Source organism: Oreochromis niloticus, linkage group LG4 (assembly GCF_001858045.2).
Source record: "Oreochromis niloticus isolate F11D_XX linkage group LG4, O_niloticus_UMD_NMBU, whole genome shotgun sequence".
NCBI lineage: Eukaryota > Metazoa > Chordata > Actinopteri > Cichliformes > Cichlidae > Oreochromis > Oreochromis niloticus.
Genome location: NC_031969.2, coordinates 17,383,704 through 17,401,759, shown reverse-complemented (window position 1 = coordinate 17,401,759; position 18,056 = coordinate 17,383,704). Strand labels below are relative to the sequence as shown.

At 41.9% G+C, this 18,056-nt stretch overlaps 3 protein-coding genes across 5 annotated transcripts; 2 read left to right on the top strand and 1 right to left on the bottom strand.

Moving 5' to 3' along the window:
* Positions 1-28: 28 nt before the first annotated feature.
* On the top strand, positions 29-4,482 carry mif4gdb (MIF4G domain containing b). The gene is made up of 6 exons (XM_003452821.4): positions 29-181; positions 757-875; positions 961-1,070; positions 1,168-1,323; positions 1,851-1,943; positions 2,925-4,482. Exons 2-6 carry the CDS (start codon positions 797-799, stop codon positions 3,150-3,152), a joined length of 666 nt encoding a protein of 221 aa, XP_003452869.1. The 5' UTR covers positions 29-181; positions 757-796; the 3' UTR covers positions 3,153-4,482.
* Positions 4,483-4,574: 92 nt separating this feature from the next.
* mrps7 (mitochondrial ribosomal protein S7) lies at positions 4,575-7,938 on the bottom strand. Its single transcript, XM_003452820.5, has 6 exons — positions 7,920-7,938; positions 7,631-7,726; positions 5,802-5,993; positions 5,649-5,712; positions 5,389-5,556; positions 4,575-4,962 (listed from the first exon to the last, which is right to left on the bottom strand). The coding sequence occupies exons 2-6, from the start codon at positions 7,672-7,674 to the stop codon at positions 4,741-4,743; spliced, it is 690 nt and encodes a 229-aa protein (XP_003452868.1). The 5' UTR covers positions 7,675-7,726; positions 7,920-7,938; the 3' UTR covers positions 4,575-4,740.
* On the top strand, positions 7,077-18,017 carry gga3b (golgi associated, gamma adaptin ear containing, ARF binding protein 3b). 3 transcript variants are annotated; one of them, XM_025906963.1, is made up of 17 exons: positions 7,077-7,157; positions 9,935-10,019; positions 10,110-10,185; positions 10,270-10,368; positions 10,447-10,570; positions 10,656-10,759; positions 10,863-10,943; positions 11,066-11,203; positions 12,363-12,444; positions 12,535-12,660; positions 12,771-13,013; positions 13,203-13,285; positions 13,377-13,513; positions 13,701-13,987; positions 14,073-14,242; positions 15,096-15,206; positions 15,764-18,017. In XM_025906963.1, the coding sequence occupies exons 4-17, from the start codon at positions 10,285-10,287 to the stop codon at positions 15,872-15,874; spliced, it is 1,881 nt and encodes a 626-aa protein (XP_025762748.1). In that variant the 5' UTR covers positions 7,077-7,157; positions 9,935-10,019; positions 10,110-10,185; positions 10,270-10,284; the 3' UTR covers positions 15,875-18,017. The 3 variants fall into 3 exon arrangements, with proteins under 3 accessions (XP_025762748.1, XP_013131612.2, XP_025762747.1); XM_013276158.3 differs by lacking the exon at positions 7,077-7,157 and adding an exon at positions 7,798-7,950 and having other exon boundaries at positions 12,774-13,013; XM_025906962.1 differs by lacking the exon at positions 7,077-7,157 and adding an exon at positions 7,798-7,950.
* The last annotated feature ends 39 nt before the right edge of the window (positions 18,018-18,056 follow it).

Below are 18,056 nucleotides of genomic sequence, written 5' to 3'. Positions count from 1 at the left end.
TTTACGTTAACTTTGGGTTAGGTGAAGACCATAGGGTCTGCGGCGAAGGAAAAGGAGAAAGGAGGGACTCATCTTTCTGTTGATACTTCATCTTCGAAAGGTTGGGGTTGCGTCGAGGAAAGGCTGCCTACCAGAGCATACCTCTACCTGAGCGTAGATGTGACGAATTGGCATTAAATAGGTATAATTGTCACATAATTATCCTCCATTTGTTGGTCAATTATTTAACCACCGTTTTCTTTCAGTTCGGGAAAGTATTTACCCGTTTGTACCTTTCAGCGGGCGGTTATAACGCAAGTGTAGGCTGGGTATTAAACTCCACTTTGATTCGTTAGCGTCAATGCTAGCCATTAACGTTTGGTTTCCACTACAGCTGTAACGGTTGTTGTTAATGTTGAAAACAAAGCTACCGTTAGACGAAATTTTACGTGTTCTTACACTAAACTAACGTTACCTAGTTGAATATGGAATATGGAAGTAACATTGGTGTGTCACATCACAAGTTGAAGATAACTTGGCTCGTGCTTGGTTGGGTGTTCGGTGAACTTTTTAGTTGACCTGGGTTGTATAATCCCCTCCATCCCTCAGTGAATGAGCTGCGGCCGGGGGCCAGCCAATTTGATGACTGTACAGGATTTTGCATGTATTGTGGTCACCAAAAGTGCCCGGATGTCTCCGGCTGTGGCCTTTTGATCTGTCTTTGAAAAGCTTATATTCTGCATGAAAACACCTGCAGTAACTGTCTGATTTCCACAGGTGACAGCCCTCCCGTGTAATTTGTTTACTTGCATCTGTAATGGAAAACTCTGCTGAAGACTACCGGATCCAGTCATTTGACCTGGACACGCAGAGGTTACTAAAAACAGCCTTGAAAGGTCAGCCTTTAACTTCTTCATGTGTGTCATTTTTGGACGCTGTTAAAAAAAAAAAAGCACTTAAACATAATGCTCTCTTTTTCAGATCCATCTCTGGTGAACCTGGAGAAAGTATCCAACATCATTGTGGATCAGTCTTTGAAGGACACCGTGTTCAGCAAAGAGGCTGGGCGTATTTGCTACACTATAGTGCAGGTCAGTAAGACCCAGCTATATATTGCATTCAGGCTCCCACTTTTTGTCCACCCTCCCACTGTTATCTGCCTGACACTTTGCTTGACACTTTCTGCAGGCTGAAGCCAAGCAGAACAATGGAAACGTGTTCAGGAGACACTTGTTGAACCGACTCCAGCAGGAGTTCAAAGAACGCGAGGAGATGAGGGCACGCTCTCTGCAGGAGTGGATGTGCTATGTCACGTTCATCTGCAACATCTTCGACTACCTCAAAGTAAGAGCCAGAGAGAGTTTTGAGTTTTAACATTTAGGAAGGGGAAACACAAAGCAGCTTTGTTAAATCACTCCGATTAAAAGTGGAACCTTTTCATTGCCCGTATTAAGAGGACATGCTGCTTTTTTTTCTTCTTCTGTGTCCACACTGCAGATGAACACCTCCTATAGCTGCATTTTTGGGGTCCTAATATGTTCACTGCAGCACATTTAAGTGTCCAGGAACAACCACTAAAATTTGAACAGATGCTAATTATGCTGCTTCTAAAATCTAGGTCATGTCTCATGTAGTAAGGGGTTTATTCATTGGCAGTGTAAAGATGAGCCTGAAAGGTGTGGTCCTAACACACTCAGGTTTCATCCATGCTTGGAGCCACTGGCATTTTAAACAGAGTGATCCTTATTGGAAGACTACTCAATCCTGGCTTTTGTGTAAGAGAAATCAGAGTCAAGGACTTACCACAGTTTCCTTTTCTGTTATGTTGATAATACTTAGCTGCTGTAAGGACTCCACACTGTGTTTCTTAGGTGAACAACATGCCGATGGTGGCCCTGGTTCATCCTGTGTACGACTGCCTGATGAGGTTGGCCAAACCAGACGCTCTAATGAATGAGGATGAGGTGAGGAAGATATCTGGAGAAAGTATTTATCAGTCATTTACATATAAGTGTAAAAGTGCTATAGTGGTTTTCAGGACTGATTGGGGGAGTGGGTTTGTTTTGTATAGTCAGTCGATATACCTCCTGTTCCACGGGGTGTTTTTGTCTGACTACAAATGCATATAAATCCCAAAAGGCCAATAAAAAAACTAAATCATCTCAATTGATTGCTGAAGCTTTCATAATTGCATTTTGGCCAATGAACTTCCACTTTTTTTCTGCATAGTAGAAGAGTCACCTTTCATTTTAAAGGTTAAAAAGACTTTAATAGCCATTTTTCTACAAAGTAGCCAAAGGGTTGTAATTTTGAGGAAGACCTCAGTCAGTTTTTGGCTCCACATTGTTGTGTACAAATGTTTACAAATATGTGTGTATAAAAAGAGAGATTATTTCATGACTTTTAACTTAATTTCAGTTGAATTTTAAATTCTATATAATACAGATACGTGGCAAAGGCATACTTTTTAGTTCTTAATTTATGCTACCACGCTTGTGTGCGTATTTGCCTATGAAGCGCCTACACAGAAGATTTTCAACCACTGCAAATGTGCACCCATGCCATCCTCCAGCATCCTAACTGCACATTGTTTGACATGGATGACACTGTGTTGATTAGTTGAAAAGTGGGCCAGAGAAGCACAAAAAACCCCATCAAAGATAAAAAAAAAAAAAATGCAGTATGAGAAACACAGGCAATGGCCTCTTTTAGTTTTACTTCAGCTCTTTGTAGGCTTCAACTTCACTCTTCTCTGTGGCTGGGTGGTGACCAATAACAGCACATGTAAGTGTAGTCCACAGATCTGTTGTAGCACATAATATTTATACTGCCCACATCTGGGCAGTCCATAGCTGCCGACAGTTTACCCTAACTACCGCAAAACCATAATCTCCCCTTTAGTGTGACGTTCGTTTTTACTGAGGCGTCTCCACCTTTCTCCACAGGTGGACTGTCTGGTGGTGCAGCTGCATCGCATCGGAGAGCAGCTGGAGAAGGCGGACAGCCAGCGGATGAATGACCTGTTCTTCCTCCTGCGGGACGGCTTTCTGCTCCAGGAGAGCCTCACGTCCATGGCCCGCCTGCTGCTGCTGGAGATCCTGGAATTCAGGGCCGGAGGTTGGATGCTCAGCAGCACCGCTCACAAGTACTACTACAGTGAAATAGCTGACTAGGACTCAAGGAGCAGGGCGCTGAGCACTAGAGCCTTCAAGCACCTTGGACACCTCTCAAGCGCCACTGATTACAAAACCAGCTTTTTGAGGATAGATAGCAATATCTTCCAGGCAATCTGAGGAGGAGTTTGAGAAGATGGTGATTTCTCTAAAAAGACTGATTCAATGTTCCTGAAGCGTGCTGTGGAATGTGCAATAGGTCATGCGGAGCTGAAGTTGAGTTAACGAGGTTTGACCACATTCAGGTTCACTTTGTCTTTGTTTCAAAGACATTTGTGTTCAGGTTTGATGCAGCTAGAGGAGCTGAGGCAACTTTTTTTTTTACATTTTTAATCATTCTAGCATTCCTGTTTTGAGAGAATATTCTAACCTTAGTTTGTTTACCAAATCCAAATGACATTCCAGTCAGATGAAACCTGATTTGATTATTTTGATATTTTAGTGTAAAATTTAAATTTTGAAAAGGTTTTAAATTGCGGTGGGAAGAGTTTCTGCCTACTTTGTTCTGTAAAACTCCTGTTAGTGATCAGTTTGGCAGAGTCTTAATTCAGGGATTTATTTTATTTTTTGTTACTAACAGCAGACCAAGCGATTGGTTAAACCGCTTTTCTGCAGAAACATCACTCAGATTCCTTGATATAAAATATTTGTTAAACAAGCTGCGTCAATGTAACGTGAATACCATCACATGGTACCAACGACTCCATAAAGACTGACATGTTTATTTTTACCTTAAGAAGCTGAGGGCAGAGTGTTTTCTCCTCCTTTATCAGAGCTCCTTTTGCAGGTCAGTTACGATTGCAAAGCTCATAAAAAAGTGTTTTTTCAAAACGATTTAACTTCTCTTTACACCAGCAACACTACATTTGATAGTCCACCATGGCTTTCAGGAGTTTCCTCAGGCACAGGTGCCCTGCTGTTAAAATATTTCATCTTTCAAATGTGGTCGTTTTCATAACCACGATCTGTAGAATGTATGTTGAAATTTGACTTTAAGGCAGTCTGACAATGATAAAAACAAAGAAGTTACTTAAAAGCCGCTCACAGATGCACTGAAGTATTTTGTCTCCTAAAATAATTTTCTTTGTTAGTGTAGGGATTTAAATTTCAGCTGTTGTTTTTTTTTCTTACAGATTCTTGGGTCAAATCAACAAAACCAAGAAAAAAATAAGTTTGTGTGTTAAACTGCAATGAGTCAAAGAAGGACTTAACCAAATCCCTTAATGACTCCACAGACCTGACTGTAACATGAATCTATTTTTTACTACACTTTCCATTTTTTCTTTTTTATGATTGGGTTGTGCATTAAATGAAAGTTTGTTCTAATAAATCTTTGTAAGTTTGTATTTTTTGCGTTTATTATTGCAAATACAACACACTTGTACACAGTACAGCTTCCTTAATACAAAAGTGACAGTAAGCCATGTTCAGTTCTTCTTTATACACGCTTCATCTCTCTGACAGCATTTTACAGTCCATATGATTTTCACGTCTCAGCACTTTGAGCGGCTGCAGCTCTTTGCAGCCGACCTGACTTCTGTCCAGTCTGTTAGTCATCAGATTTCAGTCGACGCCATTGCGCTGCTTTCTACCACCAGCGGTAGTGAGCATAGGCTCTGTTGGCTTCAGCCATCTTGTGCAGCTCATACTTCTTCTTGATCACGTTGCCCTCTTTGCCAAAGGCCGCCAGCAGCTCCTGGGAGAGTTTTTCATACATGTGCGTGCGTCGGTGTTTGTTGTCCTGGCACTCTGTGATCATCCACTTCATTGCGAGGAAGCGCCGCCTGTTGTCCGTGAGTGGAATGGGCACCTGGGTGAGGTCAGAGGCCAAGAGGAATGCAATTACTCGCCTTTATGCTTTGCGGATATAAGATCAGCAAATGTGTCTAAAAACCAAACCACAAAGACAAACTGTGCGTTCCATTTTTAAAGTGTGGAAGCTTTCGAAAAGCATCTTTTGTCCTGTCTCCCTCCTCTCATCAGTTATGGCAGATGACTGCCTCTCCCTGATGCCAAATCAGCTGGAGATTTCTTCCTGTTAAAGGGGAGTTTTCCTTCCCACTGTCACCAAATACTTTCTCATAAGGGTCATGTGACTGTTGGGCTTTTCTCTATATTATTGTAGTCTTTATGTTGCCTCAAGGCAACTTGTGACTTGGCTCTATATAAATAAAACTGAATTGAATCTTATTTTTCTGAGTTTTCTGTGCAGGCAATGGTGTGTGTCATTACTGACCTGGTAGTACTTTCCACCTTTCTGTATGCTGGCTAGCCCAACGACAGGCTTGCAGTTCTCCAGAGCCTGATGGAAGATGGTGTAGGGGTTACACTCGATCACTTCCCTCTCCCCCTCAGAAGCTTTGTGATACTTCTCCACCTGCTTCTTCTTTATGTTCTCCAGCGTCTAAACACAAGACAAACAGTAGTTATCTATTTACCGTTTATTTAGACTGCTGTTGACATGTCTGGTATTTATTATTAAATTGTTTTTTTTACCTGTGTCATTATCTCTCTAGCCAAAACCTTGTTTCCATGTTCCATCATCATGTTGATGAATTTACTGAAAAACAAAGACAAAAATCATCACCTGACATGAACGTTCCTATGCACACATCTTTCCTGTTGTTGTGAGCTGAGATGTGAGTCTACCTGATGACTGGGTCATCAAAAACAGAGCTTGTGACTCCGCTGGTGGCTGCCTTGATGGGCCTGAGGGCCTTGAGCTCGCGTTGTTCCTTCTCCTCGGCACTCAGCTCCGTCTCTGGTCGGCTGTAGGCCTCCTTGCTGACTTCAGGCTCCAGATAATAAGGGTTGTATCTGCTCCATCTCACCAGGAACACACTGAAAACAAATAACAGGACGGAGTTTCACAAAGTTACTGGGTAGTTTGTGCCTGCAGACAGACCTCACTGTCAGCTGAAGAAAAAAAAACTTAAACTAATCCTAATCTATCAAACAAAATCCTTTTTGTGTTTCTCTAAAGCAAATGGTTATGATTGGGGTCATCACTAATTATACCTCACAGAGTTAATCAATTGGACCATTTACAAGGAATCTATCACATTAAAACTGTTCAAATTTTTTTTCACTTTCCTATGGTCACGTATCCTTGAAAACCCTGCTGTAAAACACAAGGCTAAGACCCAAGTACACAGTAAACAGCACCACTAAATAAATCCAATAACAGACTGTCAATACACAGCAGAAATGTCTCTGTGAATCAGGGATTTCTTCATTATTTGTCAGTCAATCACCAAAAATTATAGTATTTCTTCTTCTTTTTTTTTTAAATTTGGGTTCACTCAGCTTCTTCCCAGAATTATATAGCTGTGAACTAAATATCTGGGTTACAGGCTGCTGGTCAAACAAAGCAAGATACTCTAAAAGATGTCCACAGTCACCACCCACTTCATTTGACACACCTTGCTAGTTGCCCTTTGTATTAATTTTCAATTTTTTTGGCATAAATTCAAAAAGGTGTTGGAAACATTCCTCAGAGATTTGGGTCCATATTGACATGACAGCACACACAGTTGCTGCAGATTTGTCACACATCCATCATGTGAATCTCTTGTTCTATCACAAACTAACGATGGTTTATTGGAGATGAGATCTGGTGACTGTGGCAACTTTGAGATCATGTGAGCTTTGTGACTTGGACCATTCAGAAAGCAGCAATCAGAAGATGATTAACTCTGGTCATAAAGAGATGGACATGATCAGCAAAAACACTTAGGCAGGCCCTGGTGTTTAAATGAAAGTTGGTGCTAAGGTGCTCAAGGAAAAATATCCACTACACCAATGCTGACCCTACCATCCAAACGGCGCAGCAGAAATCAAGACTCATTACACCAGGTAACGCATTTCCAATCTTTTTTGTCCAATTTTGTTGAGTCTGTGTAAATTGTAGCCTCATTTTCCTGTTCTTAGCTGACAGAGATGGCACCCGGTGTGGACTTCTGCTACTGGAGCTCATCTGCTTCACCTGTCTTCCTCATTCTGATGGTCAGTTTGAACTTAAGCAGGTCGTCTTGACCATGTCTAAATGAACTCAGTTGGTGCCATGTGATTGGCTGATTAGATATTTTGTTAACAAGCAGCTGAACAGGTGTACCTAAAAACAAACGGCCGATGAGTATATTTGCTGATTTGTTTTATAAATAATAAAAAATAATAAGTGAAAACGTGCAGATATTAATTATATGTGGGATCCATTTGCCATTATTTCCAAAACGTCTATAGGATAAAATAATGTATTAATAAAGAAGAAAAATTGACAATTCTGTCTTAATAAAAATAAAAATGTGCTAAACGCTGCACCCGTGCCTTCACCTCTTTGGAGGACTGTTTAAATGTAACACCACAGCTAGTTAGTTTATTTTGTAGCCACTTAAATTATATTAATGTATAAATAACGTACAACTCAAAACCGCCTGCTAATGTGTGCGTGTTCGTAAAAGACTTTTTTTTCTTTTTACCTCGGCGTCCAAGGTTTTAATAATCCTGAGATGGAAGCAGCCATCTTGAAAGTGTGAGCGTCGGTTAGGACCCCGGGTTAGTAGTCTCGCAGGTGCCTTTGGAATAAAAACAAAAATGTTGCTTTCTGAAAATTCTCATTTGACATTTTTAGTCCCAAAATTGAAGAATTATATATTTTTTAAATAAGATATGTTGTCTTTTTGTGAAAATAATTCCGACAATTATTTTCTTCGGACTCTCGCGGACACGCCGGTGACATCACGCGATGTTTGTAGTGCTATGGCGTACCAGGAAGGGGAGTCGCTTGAATCTTGGCTCAGTGAGTTATTAATCCCATTTTTATTAATTAAATAGCATGGCTAATTAGCTAGACGCGTTGCTCCGCTGTGACGGGGGAGAAAATCAACGTGTGCAGAAGCTGTCAGCACCTCGTCGAAAGCGGCTTTCCTGCAGTTTGAGCAGAGATCCAGGCTGCCAGCCCAGTCCAATCAGTGTCTGCATGTTTAGCTGAATGGGTGGAGAGCTGTAATAAACACAAGTCTGTGCCCGTGACAGCTCAGTGCGTGCAGTGATTGTGCAGAGGCGCGGAGCTCCGCGGATAGTTACCCCTCGCTGTACCGCTTTAGCGCAGCTTTCATGGCAGAAACAGATGGGTGTGGGTGATGAATGAACAGCACTGGAAACTGTGGACAATGCATCTGTTATTACACAGGGGATGAGTTGTAACAGTCACTGCATTGTTGGGGTCAGCACACGGGACTCACATGTGTATATATAGTCAATGTATATATACATACGTGTGTGTATGTAAATATATATATATATATATATATATATATATATATATATATATATATATATATATACATGTGTGTGTGTGTGTGTGTGTGTGTGTGTGTGTGTGTAACAAATATTGCTGTGTTTTTGTTTGGCTTTTGAGATTTGGGTTGTGCAAACATTTAAATAGAAGGTATTGTGAAGATTAAACCAATTAACCCAGGTTACTCAATAAGTTTGTTTACCCAAGACAGGGGTGAGTCAGTGTGTGCTGTATGTGGATGACTGGAAATCTGAGGTGGTGGATAAAGTGGTGCAAGGACTGAATAACCTAAAAAACTAAAAGGATCAGCCATGTCTTTTGTCAATCTGCAGAGTAAACATTGCAGAGAGGGAAGCAAGGGGTTTGAGCCCTCAAAGCTTATCACATTTCAGATTTCTCTTAGTAATTAGCCACAAAAACTTAAGGACCCCCCAACCCCAAATGTGAATGATAAATATTTATTGATAATGAAGCAGTGAGCAAGGCCGCAGGCTTGAATTGGGGGAGGCTTTCACTGAGGATTGATGCCAGATACCTTTAGACTGGTTAAGGGCGGGGTGGGGCAGGATAACAAGGGCAAACAGGTGTGTGGTGCAAGTAGTTATTTATAGACGCATGACCAGGAGGGGAGTGTTTGGGGCTGTGGTTGGTCTCCTGATTTATCGCCAATGAAATAAAAATTATATACAGGTCTGTGTTTTTAGTTTCAGTCTTTAAAAACTTGGTTGTAGAGAAAGAATAAGGAGGCGATGGTGTAGATGCTTGTGGGATGTCTGTGAGTCTGTTGACTTCAGGTTTTGTGTTTATGTGTCTTTCATATTCCCAAATAAAAACAGATTAATATTAAATACATAAAATATAAAACTAGGGACGCAGTGGTTGTGAATTCTGGGTTGATACTGATGTTTAAATGAACATTTTGGCCAATAACAAATCCTGATATTTATGTTGATTTTTTTGTTTTATGTTATTATTTGGGGTTTTTTGGTTCAGAGCTTTTCTTTTTTTCCTCATCATCACAATGGGTCAGACTCTCTGTAAACAAAGTATTCAGCTGATTAGCCTCAATACTAATACATCACTGATAACCACTATCAACAGTCCGATAATATCAGATTCTTTAGAAATATCGGTCAGAGATGATCTTTAGTGCAGAATAACTACTTTTTAGCCTGCTTGTTCTGACTTTGTAAGCAGGATTTTTACTTGGAGTGAGTAAATATCGAGCCTTTATGTTAATGTGCAGTTTTCTGATCCAATTTCTGTTTTATTTATATAATGCCAAATCACAACTACAGTCGCCTCCAGGCGTAGAATAATACAGAGAAAACCCCAACAATCAGGCAATCCCCTTTAAGCAGGCACATGGTGACAGTGGGAAGGAAAAACTCCCTTTTCACAGGAAGGAACCCATCAGATTCACTGATAGAAGATGCTCCTTAAAGGCATATGTTTAGTTGGTGCAATGGTCTTTCTGTAACAGATAAAGCCACCCATCCAACAAACCGGCAAGAGGATTGGGAGTACATCATTGGCTTCTGTGATCAGATCAACAAGGAACTGGAAGGGTACGTCTAATTCATTTTTATTTTTTTCAACTAGCACAGGAATATATTTATGGATTTTTTTTTTTTCCATCCGGTCTCTTTTTCTTGCAGTCCCCAGATAGCCGTAACGCTGCTCGTACACAAAATCCACTCTCCGCAAGAATGGGAAGCCCTTCAAGCTCTGACAGTAAGAAATGCTGCACAGAACCGTCAGCAAGCACATTTTTACGAACTACTAAACCAACCATTCACATAAATGTCGTGTGGGCAGGTGCTGGAGGCGTGTATGAAGAACTGCGGCAGACGGTTTCACAATGAAGTCGGAAAATATAGATTTTTGAATGAGCTGATTAAAGTTGTTTCTCCAAAGGTGGGTCGTCTTCAGGTAGGTTTCGTGCTGATAAAACACGTGCTGAGTGGCTAATGAGTCATTGCTTTGTATTTCCAGTACATGGGCGACAGTGCGCCTGAGAAGGTGAAATTGAAGATTGTTGAAATGCTGTACAGCTGGACCGTCGCTTTTCCCAGTGAAACCAAGATCGGTGAAGCCTACCAGACGCTGAAGAGACAGGGTATGTGTGGATGTGGATCAGTCAGATTAGCATAAAGGATATAAAGACACATCTTCCTCAGTCCTGTCCTTGCTCACTTTGACAGGCCTCGTGGCACATGACCCAGAGTTACCGCTGGACAGGACTCTGATTCCTTCTCCTCCAACGCGACCTAAACATCCTGTGTTTGACAATGAGGACATGGGCAAGGTGAGAGATTGCCTCATCCTATTGAAATCATTTGTCTTAGTGTAAACATACTCCGTGTACTTATATTATTACAACAAGCAGACTGATGTCTGTGTCTGTGTAGCTGCTTGCTGAGCTTCTCCGGAGTAAAAACCCAGAAGATCTTCAGGAAGCCAACAGATTGATCAAAAACATGGTGAAAGAGGTGAGACATGTCAGACCCTTTTGAATGAGACTATTTACTGCAGCCATTGTGTTCTTTTTCAAATGCACTTCGCACTGTTTGTTTGATGTAAAACCCTGTATTGTTTTGGGGTTTTTTGCCAGGATGAGGCACGGGTGCAGAAGGTTACAAAGCGAATGCACACACTGGAGGAGGTGAACATCAACGTCAAGTTACTGACCGAGATGCTGTCCCACTACAATAAAGACAGTTCCACTGACTCTGACAAGGAGATTATTAAGGTGTGGGCCCATGCCATAGACTGTATACAAAAGATGGAGGTGACCACTGCAATTTAACCCACTGGCTTGTGCGCTGCCTTTTTGAGATTGATTTTAGTCACCACAAGTGACCATAACTGGACAAGATGGTGCAGCTTTGAGTTATCAGCCAGCTAGGTTTGTCCGAAAACTAAATCAATAGACTGCAGGATGAATCGCACAGACACAGTCACATGCTAATTATTGCAAATGAAATAATATCTTCATTTAAAAATTGGAAGCACATTCTTATTGGATTTGATGAGTACAGTTAAGTGAATGGATAGCTATGCAATGCTATACTGAATAAAAATGCTCAAAAACGCACAAACACCATAAACACAGCAGACACTTCCAGTTCAGTTATTTGATTTAGCTCAGGTGAACCCTAGCAAGGAGCTAACAACTAAAGCCTCCTGTGCTGATGACCCACCGGTCATTCATGTTGGAGGGGTGATGATTGGGGCTTGTTTTGCAGCCCCAGGGCACCTTGCAGTCATTTTGCCCATGAACCTTTCTGTTTACCAAAGTATTCTGGACACAGTTGGGAGGCCATCCGTCTGACAGCTGAAGCTTGGCTGAAATTGTGTCATGCAACAGAACAATGACCCCAAGCACAGCAGTTAATGTACAACAGAATGTCTAAAGTTGTTGTGAAGGGGAAAATTACCTATACAGGACACAAACACGTTTTTTTCTACTGAAAATTTGGAAATTTTAACCTCATATTTGGAACCAGCCTCAAGTGGCCATTTGAGGAACTGCAGTTTTTGGCACTTTGGGTGGAAGTTGCTGTTTGGTCCCTGCAGAAAAAAAGCACACAGGATTCAACAGGATCATCTTCTTTATTTTTTATTCAACAATCAGAAAATGGAAAAAGTTGGAACAGATATTTTCAATTCAGTATTTAAAGGCACAGATAAAGTTATATTCATGCTTTGCACTCTAGTAATTTGCTTTATCATTTCATTGTGGGTTGAATGCACAGTGTTTTTGATAAAATATAGTTTGAACCTGATGTTTTCATTTGATATTTTAAAATTCTTTAATGTCTGTCAAGCTTCTAACAACAGCAGTACACAGCAGCTGGTGTTACATCTGCACGTTAACCATAAAGCACGTCCTTTGTGTCACCTCTCAGGAGCTCTACGAGCGCTGTGACAAGCTGAGACGAGCTGCTTTCAAAATGGCCACTGAGACAGAGGACAATGACACCAGTTTAGGTTTGTCACATTGGTCTCGGTTTGACTGAGCAAGCCCTGTCTTCACTTTTTGTGCATAAAATCTATAACCGCTGACCTTTGGCTCCTCAGGTGACATCCTCCAGGCCAGCGACGACCTCTCCAGGGTCATCAATGCCTATAAGAAGATTGTTGAGGGGCAACCAATCAACGGCGACAGCGAAGAACCTCTGTCGACAGCTGGTCACAGCGAGAGCGGTCAGAGATTTTTTTTTTTTAATGTTTTTTTTTTTTTTTTCTAAAAACTTGATTGCCCTTTTGTATCTAATACATCTGCTGCATTCTCTTTTCATGTCTGTGTCGCTCAGCAGAAACCACAGATACACTGATCGACCTCGCCGGCCTTGATGTTCCGAGCCCTCCACAGCCTGCTGTTCCACCACCCCAGCCCTCACATCCTGTCGTTGCTGATCTCACAGTGATCCCCATCCCCGTCCTGCCTCCTCCTCCCAAACGCCTCGCTGGCAGTCAGGGCAGCAGCCCGAGTCATCCCCCTGCCAACAAGGCCTCCACTGCCCTCTCTCTCCTGGATGATGAGCTACTGTCTCTCGGTAGAGCATCCCCAACGTGTCTCATTGAATTAAAGGAGCAGTTTGACAGTTTTGGAAATCTGCTTTTATTGTGTTTTAGTGAAACGCTAAATGAGAAAACCATCTAACGAGTCATGTTTTTGTTGTATCTTATGAGAGATAATGAAAAAAAAGTCTTGTATGATGACAAATGCCTCCATCGTCTCCCAGGACTGAATGACCCTCCTACCTCTCAGAGCAGCCAATCAAAACCAAAGCTGGATGAAATCTCCAACCAGTGGACTTCCTTGCAGGTACACTAGGATAACTAACTGCAGATATGTAGTCAGTGTGTAACAGAATAGAGTAAATTATCTTTCGTCTTCCTGTCCTTGTCCTCCACAGGCCCCAGCAACAAGCGTTGGTATGTTTGGCAGCGTAGCTTGTTCAGGTCCAGTGGTGCCACCAGCTGAGCCAGCTGTCACCCACAGTCTACAGAACCTGCAGGATCTGGCCATGATGGGCTTTTCAGATCACAAGAGGTGATCTATTCATGTTTTTCCCTCCACTGTTTATTTGAAACCAGTATTTTAAATTCTCAAGGTAGCAAAGTTTCTGTAATTCTGTCTCGTAAAGCACTAATCTGAGGATATTTTGGCATAAGTATCCTATACTTTTCATGAACACCACTGTGAGGTCTTATTGGGATTTATTAAATGGGGTTTTCAGTTTATCCAACCAGACGACGGCCAGAGTAACCAGCTTTGGAGTGCCTGTAGCAGCACCGCCCCTCGTACCTGTGCAGGGCTCTCCCTCTTCAGCGGCTCTTCTCCAAGGACCCTTGCCTGGCTCTCCAGCCTTGGCCCATGTGAAGGCTCACAGCTTCGACTCAGCCCCAGGAAGTCCGCTGTTCCGCTCTCTGTCCCCTTGCCACCCTCCACTCCAGGGCAGCCCGGCTAGACCCAATGAAATCTCCCTGAGCAACGTACACGTCCCCCTGGAGGCCATCAGACCGAGTAAGAGACAAAGACAGGGCTCAGCAGCTAAGAGGGTAGTTAATGGCTGCCTTTGCTTGACTGGCTATTCTCTGTGTGTCCTCAGGTAAAGTCTTACCTGTGACTGCATATGACAAGGATGGCGTTCGCGTGCTGCTCAACTTTGCTTCTGACTGTCCCCCTGGGCGGCCTGACGTGTTGGTAATGGTGGTGTCGATGCTTAATACAGCACCCCTGCCTGTTCACAGTGTGGTCCTACAAGCTGCTGTGCCCAAGGTAAAGACATTAACACATCTGTTCTTTCGTTGTGAGCATCACCTAGTGTTTGCTTTTGATTGGCTCCTACATTGTGACCTATCACCTACTCATTTCCTAAAGGATAACTGGAAAAGTCTCTCTTTAGATCTCTTGAAATGTTTTGTCTTATCCTCCAACCACAGGATTCGTACGTAAGTCAGTGCTGATTTTTTTGGCTTTAAAGTACTTTTTATGGACTTTTTCATTCCTTCTATTATTTTTTTACTATTCAAGGTATTCATGATGAGTAGATAGAGGGTTGATTGAAATCCGAAGTGACAGGCTGAATTTCTTTCTCTCATTTCTGTGACTGAGTGAAGGGTGACTGGCCTCTCCCTTGGAGACAGGGTGAGGTGTTCAGTGATTCTGAAGGGACTGAGAGTAGAGCTGCTCTTCTGCTTCAAAAGGAGACAATTGAGGTGGTTTGAGCATCTGACGAGGATTCTCCTGGGCACCTCCTTGCTGAGGTGTTCTGGGCATATCTGACTGGGAAGGAGGTCCACTGGAGACCTTGATGCACACGCTGAAGAGATTACACCTCTCAGGTGTCCTGGGAATACCTTGGTGTTCCGCTGGATGAGCACTGCTTAGGCTGCTGCTTCCCTGCAAAAGCGATGGATGGGTGGATGGATGGATGGACTATTTTAACTGAAAGAAACTTTAATTGGTCGCTATCTAAGTTCATGCAAAGCTGATATGAGGCTTCAATAGTCTTCAGTCTTCATAGTGCAAAATGTCCCTTTGCCACTTACAGCAACACAAAGAAAAACTGTGAATCCTCTAATAAAGGCATAAAAGAACAGCGTTGACTCTTCCTTTTGTCTTCCACCAGTCGATGAAGCTGAAGCTGCAGCCCCCGTCGGGAACAGAACTGGCACCCTTTAACCCCATTCTACCTCCAGCCTCCATTACTCAGATCATGCTGCTGGCTAATCCAGCAAAGGTAGATTACATAATAACACTTCCAGCTGCAACAATATACAAACAATACATAAACTATGTGGACAAAAGTGTTGGACTACGCCGCTTAATCTTCGAATTTAGGTGTTTTAAGCAGTCTTTTTGTACAAGTTGGCCATTCTAAATTTCAGTGTGGTGCTGTGATGGGGTGTGGCCACTGCAACAAGTCAGTTTCTGTTCCAGCATGACTTTGCCCCAGTGTACAAAACAAAGTGCATAAAGGATCTGTTTGTTGATTGGCCAGCGGAGAATCCTTTGGGATCAACTAGAGCAAAGATTGTCAGACAGGTCCTCTTGTTCAACATCATTGTCTCACATCACAGATACTCCAAAATCCTGTACAAAGTCTTCCCCTAAGAGTGGAAGCTGTTACAACTGCAAATATATGCCTATGGATTTGGAATGGGATGCCATAAAAGCTCCTGTAGCTCTAATGTATAGGTAGCCCAACACTTTTTTCAAAATAGTGCATTTTCAGAGCTGCAAATCCTTCTGCAGGAGTGTGTAAGTTTGCATGTTCTTTGCTTGTTGTCCTTGCAGGATAAGGTGCGTCTGCGCTACAAGCTGGCTTTTACTCTTGGAGACCGCCCGTGCAACGAGGTCGGAGAGGTTGACCAGTTCCCCGCTCCAGAGATGTGGGGTCATCTATAGCAGCGGTGGAGGCCAACTGCTCAGCAGGGACAGGCCAGTTCATACTCCATGATGGTGTGTGTGTGTGTGTGTGTGTGTGTGTGTGTGTGTGTTCATATCCATCCCAGAGAGACCGGAGGGGGAACTTTTGTTATATTCTTCACTTCAGCTTTACATTCCTTACAATGGTTCATGTTTTGGACGTTGTTATTGCTGAGATGCTAAAAGCAAACACTAAAAGTTTATTGATGCAGTGCTTGCAGATGGCTAACAAAGCAAAGATAGACACTGGTGCTTATAGGCTATTGACAGATATTTTAATGCATTTTCCCTAAGGGGAAATGGTTTGAAACTGCAATGAAAAATGCATTAGAGACTTAAAATGTTGGGTTGATCACAACAAATATTTTAAAAGAAAATAACCTTGAAGTTAGCAGAGCCTGCGCTGCAGATGTGCTTCTATTTATTCGTGTTGCTGAACATTTATACTTGAATATATCCTGAGAGTTGAAGATTAGGTTGACATGAATGATTCAGTCAGATATCATTGCTGCAGAAAGAGAAGAGGGGCGTGTGGTTTGGATTATTCTGTCCAGCAGGATTTTGGATATGTGTGAGTAAATTGTGTTGCTAATGAAGCCCTGTGCTAGGTTATGAAGGAAACGTCGCGCAACAGCACTTAGATGGTAATGTGTAATTGCAGAAATGCAGTTAGGAGTCCAACACTGGTTTTATTTCATGTTTTCATTTTGAAGATAAATGATTCTCAGTTAGTGGTTGTCCATAGTTTGGTTTTGTATTATTAAAAATGTTTACTCCCCTCCTACCAGGCTCAGTATTGGGAGTATTTCTGTCATAGTTATTTTCTGTTCCTGGTACGACAGCGGATCGCTAAACCCCAAAAATGTGAACTGAACCAACCTGAATCTGAATCCAGAACGAAGTGATTATCCAGTATGCAGTAGTGGGATGGAGTGACACTGTACTTAGTCCTCTCCGACCCCTTTCACTTTCTGCACACCGAAGATGTGGATAAAATGTATATTTTTGTTCAGATCCACACTGAGATCCTGTTATGCCATCATCAGATTCAATAGGAAGAATCTGTGAACTGTCATCTACAGACCTCTTGGCAGACCTGCCGGCTTTAAAACTTGGACTTTGCTACAAAAAAAGGTCCTGCAGCCACCTCAGCCTGTTTTGCAATCGATAAGTTTACAGTTTTTAAGTTATCTCCAAATTTCAACGTAATAACTTTAATTTAAATTTAGACAAACTTCTGTAATATTTGGATGAAGTCACTTTTCTTTCAGGCCTGCTTCACAGAGGGCAGACCAGATAATCTTGCTCTGTGAACGATAACCAGTGACTTACCAAAAGCAATTTGCCAACTACAGTCTGTCAAGTGTTGATAGTAAAGAGTGACATTCATGTTGCTGCTGTAACATGTTTGATAGATGGTTGTCCATATGACAGGTTCACTAATCTGGGCTGAGGTATTACCAGGTTCTGTTGGTGGTCTTTGGGTTCACAGCCATCTTCCTGACAAACACCCAAATTGTCATGTGGGCTGAACTATTTCAAAACAGGATCCAGGTTGTTTCAGTTTTTCTTGTTTAAAGTAACCCGGGCCAGTATTATCCAGGGACATCTCAAAGCTTTAAATATTTTTATACCCATACTAAGAATTGTTTTATCAAAGACTTCAGCTTTTTTCTGGCACGCAGTGCAAGTTTTCGGACCTTACATACGCTCCAAAACACACATTTAGACAATGTTTGATCCATTCATATTTCCACATCTCAACATAAAGAGGACCAACCAAACTACAATTTGAAGCGCCACAATGAAGGCGCTGAATACTTGAGTTCATGATTTTATTCATTTAAAATGAACTCAGAACATTAAGGGGTCTGAACACTTTGACTTCACTGCATCCCATCTCTGATAGTCCTCTATTCATCATACTGGATGTACAGAAGTGTGTTTACTGTACATAGCATCTAATGTAATAATGTAATGTACCTGCTGTTTGGTGTATGACAACTTCTGTGAAAATGTGACTTGTAGATTTTGGGAGAGTGTTAGGACTGTATATATAAGGTATGATGTGTCATTTCTTTGCTGCATGAAAAAAATCATAATAAAATAAAGAGTCTTCATGGATGTTTGATGTTCTGAAGTCATTTTGCTTGAGAAACCT

Coding starts and splice junctions, on each gene's coding strand:
- mif4gdb (XM_003452821.4), top strand. CDS start 797: ATGGAAAACTCTGCTGAAGACTACCGGATCCAGTCATTTGACCTGGAC. Junction 876..960: donor ACTAAAAACAGCCTTGAAAG/GTCAGCCTTTAA, acceptor TCTCTTTTTCAG/ATCCATCTCTGGTGAACCTG. Junction 1,071..1,167: donor TTTGCTACACTATAGTGCAG/GTCAGTAAGACC, acceptor CACTTTCTGCAG/GCTGAAGCCAAGCAGAACAA.
- mrps7 (XM_003452820.5), bottom strand. CDS start 7,674: ATGGCTGCTTCCATCTCAGGATTATTAAAACCTTGGACGCCGAG. Junction 5,994..7,630: donor TTAAAACCTTGGACGCCGAG/GTAAAAAGAAAA, acceptor ATTTGTTTTCAG/TGTGTTCCTGGTGAGATGGA. Junction 5,713..5,801: donor TTTGATGACCCAGTCATCAG/GTAGACTCACAT, acceptor TTTGTTTTTCAG/TAAATTCATCAACATGATGA.
- gga3b (XM_025906962.1), top strand. CDS start 7,821: ATGTTGTCTTTTTGTGAAAATAATTCCGACAATTATTTTCTTCGGACT. Junction 12,661..12,770: donor AGCTGGTCACAGCGAGAGCG/GTCAGAGATTTT, acceptor TGTGTCGCTCAG/CAGAAACCACAGATACACTG. Junction 13,514..13,700: donor GGCTTTTCAGATCACAAGAG/GTGATCTATTCA, acceptor TGGGGTTTTCAG/TTTATCCAACCAGACGACGG.